The sequence below is a fragment of the Oratosquilla oratoria genome, chromosome 5 (assembly GCF_046742065.1).
Source record: "Oratosquilla oratoria isolate Oo_2021 chromosome 5, ASM4674206v1, whole genome shotgun sequence".
NCBI classification, from domain to species: domain Eukaryota; kingdom Metazoa; phylum Arthropoda; class Malacostraca; order Stomatopoda; family Squillidae; genus Oratosquilla; species Oratosquilla oratoria.
Window position 1 is genome coordinate 87,688,373 of NC_134781.1, and position 2,500 is coordinate 87,690,872.

At 48.0% G+C, this 2,500-nt stretch overlaps 1 protein-coding gene across 1 annotated transcript in view; it reads right to left on the bottom strand.

Annotated features, from left to right (window-relative positions):
• Positions 1 to 2,414, bottom strand: part of LOC143025860 (uncharacterized) — an 8,227-nt gene extending 5,813 nt beyond the window's left edge. The window contains exon 1 of the mRNA XM_076185873.1: positions 2,250 to 2,414. Coding sequence (XP_076041988.1) covers positions 2,250 to 2,414 — 165 coding nt within the window. The remainder of the gene's footprint in view (positions 1 to 2,249) is intronic.
• Positions 2,415 to 2,500: the final 86 nt, after the last annotated feature.

A 2,500-nucleotide genomic window follows, 5' to 3' on the forward strand; every position in this document is an offset into this window, starting at 1 on the left:
AATACCCCGCCTTTGTCCTAATCTGTCAAATACGACTTTAAATTGCCTGTCTGTCCTCGTGGGAATAACAGCAGCAATGACAAGAACATTGCACACCCTTAACCAGTTATTGTTGTTGTTGCTGGTACACTGATAGTTTCACTTGTAAGTACTACAGTGGCCGGGTTCTTATGCGAAGCTGTTGGTCTATTGAAAATGCATTTTCTTTACGTCAGGCATTTTACGTTGCTGTGTCCGTGACCCTGCGTGTCTTGTGACACTGCCGCCTCTGATCCAGGGCAGTGGGCGAGATGCAGGGATGACCCGTCATCCATGAGGTGGCAAGATAAAAGGAAAGGAAGAGGGTGGATGGGTGTGGAGTGTGATAGGGATTTTTTTTTTTTTTTTTTTTTTTTGAGTGAAGTATCACTCCCACAGGCCTTTTTTGAACACGTGCGGTGGTGTTTATGTAAGACACACCTTGTGGAGAGGAGGTGGAATAGTGTTGCTAATCAGAGGGTGATAGAACATTTATTAATATATGTAACATCATCTGGTGTTCCTAGGCGGTCACCCAACCAAGTACTAACCGCACTCAACACTGCTTGACTTTATTGATCGGACGACAAGCGGTGTGTTCAGAGTGGTATAGCCATTAGTATAAGCAAGAGTAGTTTTTATGCCTTTGTTTTTTGGCTACCTCCCTTATAAAGGGAAAAAACCCTTTGGTATATGTATGTATTTAATGTCGCAAATCTTCAACTTCACTGTGCGACGAGCCTAAGTTCTATCCACGTCTACGGAGCCGACCTTATGAATAACATATTCCCATTCCAGTTTTAAGAGGAGTAGGTACCAGAAAAATATATAAATGAATATAGCTATTGACTTATGTGTGAAAGGTGGGTATGGGGAGAGAGGACACAAGCTTAATGTGCCACGCTCTGCCGAGTAACTAAATGAAAAATTATTTGGAAAAAAAAAATTACGCGAAGGATGGCAATATAGGGGGTGGGTCCAACTCCCTCCGTTGCCTTTTAGTAAATTTCAGAGATTGAATTGCTTCCTCTTCCTCTGGCTTATCCTTCTCCTCCTCCTTTACCCTCTCCTACTTTTCCTTCTCCTCCTCCTCCTCCTTTACCTTCTACTTTTCCTTCTCTTCTTTCTTTTCCTTCTAATTTTCCCTCTACTTTTCCTCCTCCTCCTCCTCCTCCCATTCCTTCACCTACTTTCCCTCCTCCTCCTTTCCCTCCTTCTCTTCCTCCTCCTCCTTTCCCTCCTTCTCTTCCTCCTCCTCCTCCTCCTTTCCCTCCTCCTCCTTCTTTTTCCTCCTCTACCTTTTACTCCTCCTCCTTTTCTCACGAGAGTTGGAGTAACGACTCGCAGTGCAGCGATACTGAAATTATTTCAGCCCTGGGCGGGATTCGAACTCGGACCGCCGTAGTGGCGGCCGGAAACTTTACCACTGCACCGTCGTGTGTGTGTGTGTGTGTGTGTGTGTGTGTGTGTGTGTGTGTGTGTGTGTGTGTGTGTGTGTGTGTGTGTGTGTGTGTGTCTGTGTGTGTGTGTGTGTGTGTGTGTGTGTTTGTGTGTGTGTGTGTGTGTGTGTGTGTGTGTGTGTGTGTGTGTGTGTGTGTGTGCGCGCGCGCGCGCGCGTGTAAGGTCACAGCATCATCCACAGATCGTCATAAATGAGCTCTGAGCTCTCTTTCGGGAGGGAAATGGCTGTCGATCACTAGTCCAACACGCGATCCAAGACCATGGTGAATCACACACACGCGCAAGTGTGCGGATGTGTGTATACAGTATGTGCATCAATCTCCCCACATCCTAAAACCTTTTCCCCTTCCATCGTAACACTTTAACAGAATCTACACGTAATAACGATCCTCTTCTTTCTATTCTTCTATTTCGCCTTCAACCTGTCATCCACTTAGTGCCTCGACTGGCCCTCAGGGACGTTATCGTCACATCAATCAATACCGAACTGTCACTCTCGATGTTGGTGTCTGCTCCACTATCAGACACCACCACACAAGCTATCATAGTCCTTCCACACTTCTTGTCCCTCTTCCCCACTCCTTTCACGCCCATGTATCTCACCCACAACCCTCCACCCACAACCCACAACCCCCACCCACAACCCTCCACCCACAACCCTCCACCCACAACCCCCCCACCCACAACCCCCCCACCCACAACCCCCCCACCCGCACAAACTACCCAACCCACGATCCTCGCCTCGCCCTCGACTCGAATGCGGACCGTACCTTGATCAAGGCGATGATGGCGATGAGAGCCTGCGTCTGGTCCAGCATGATGGCGTTGTTCTCCATGCTGACAAAGGTGTAAGTGATGAAGGACGAGGTCAGGGGGAGCACCACCCCGACCAGCAGGAGGGTCCACATCGAGTATGACGTCCCTGAAGTGCCCATTTTGTGTGGAACTGGAAGAGAAACGAGGCGCCGAGTTGTAATCGTGTAGTATGGTTAATACATCATGTATGTATGTAATTATATAT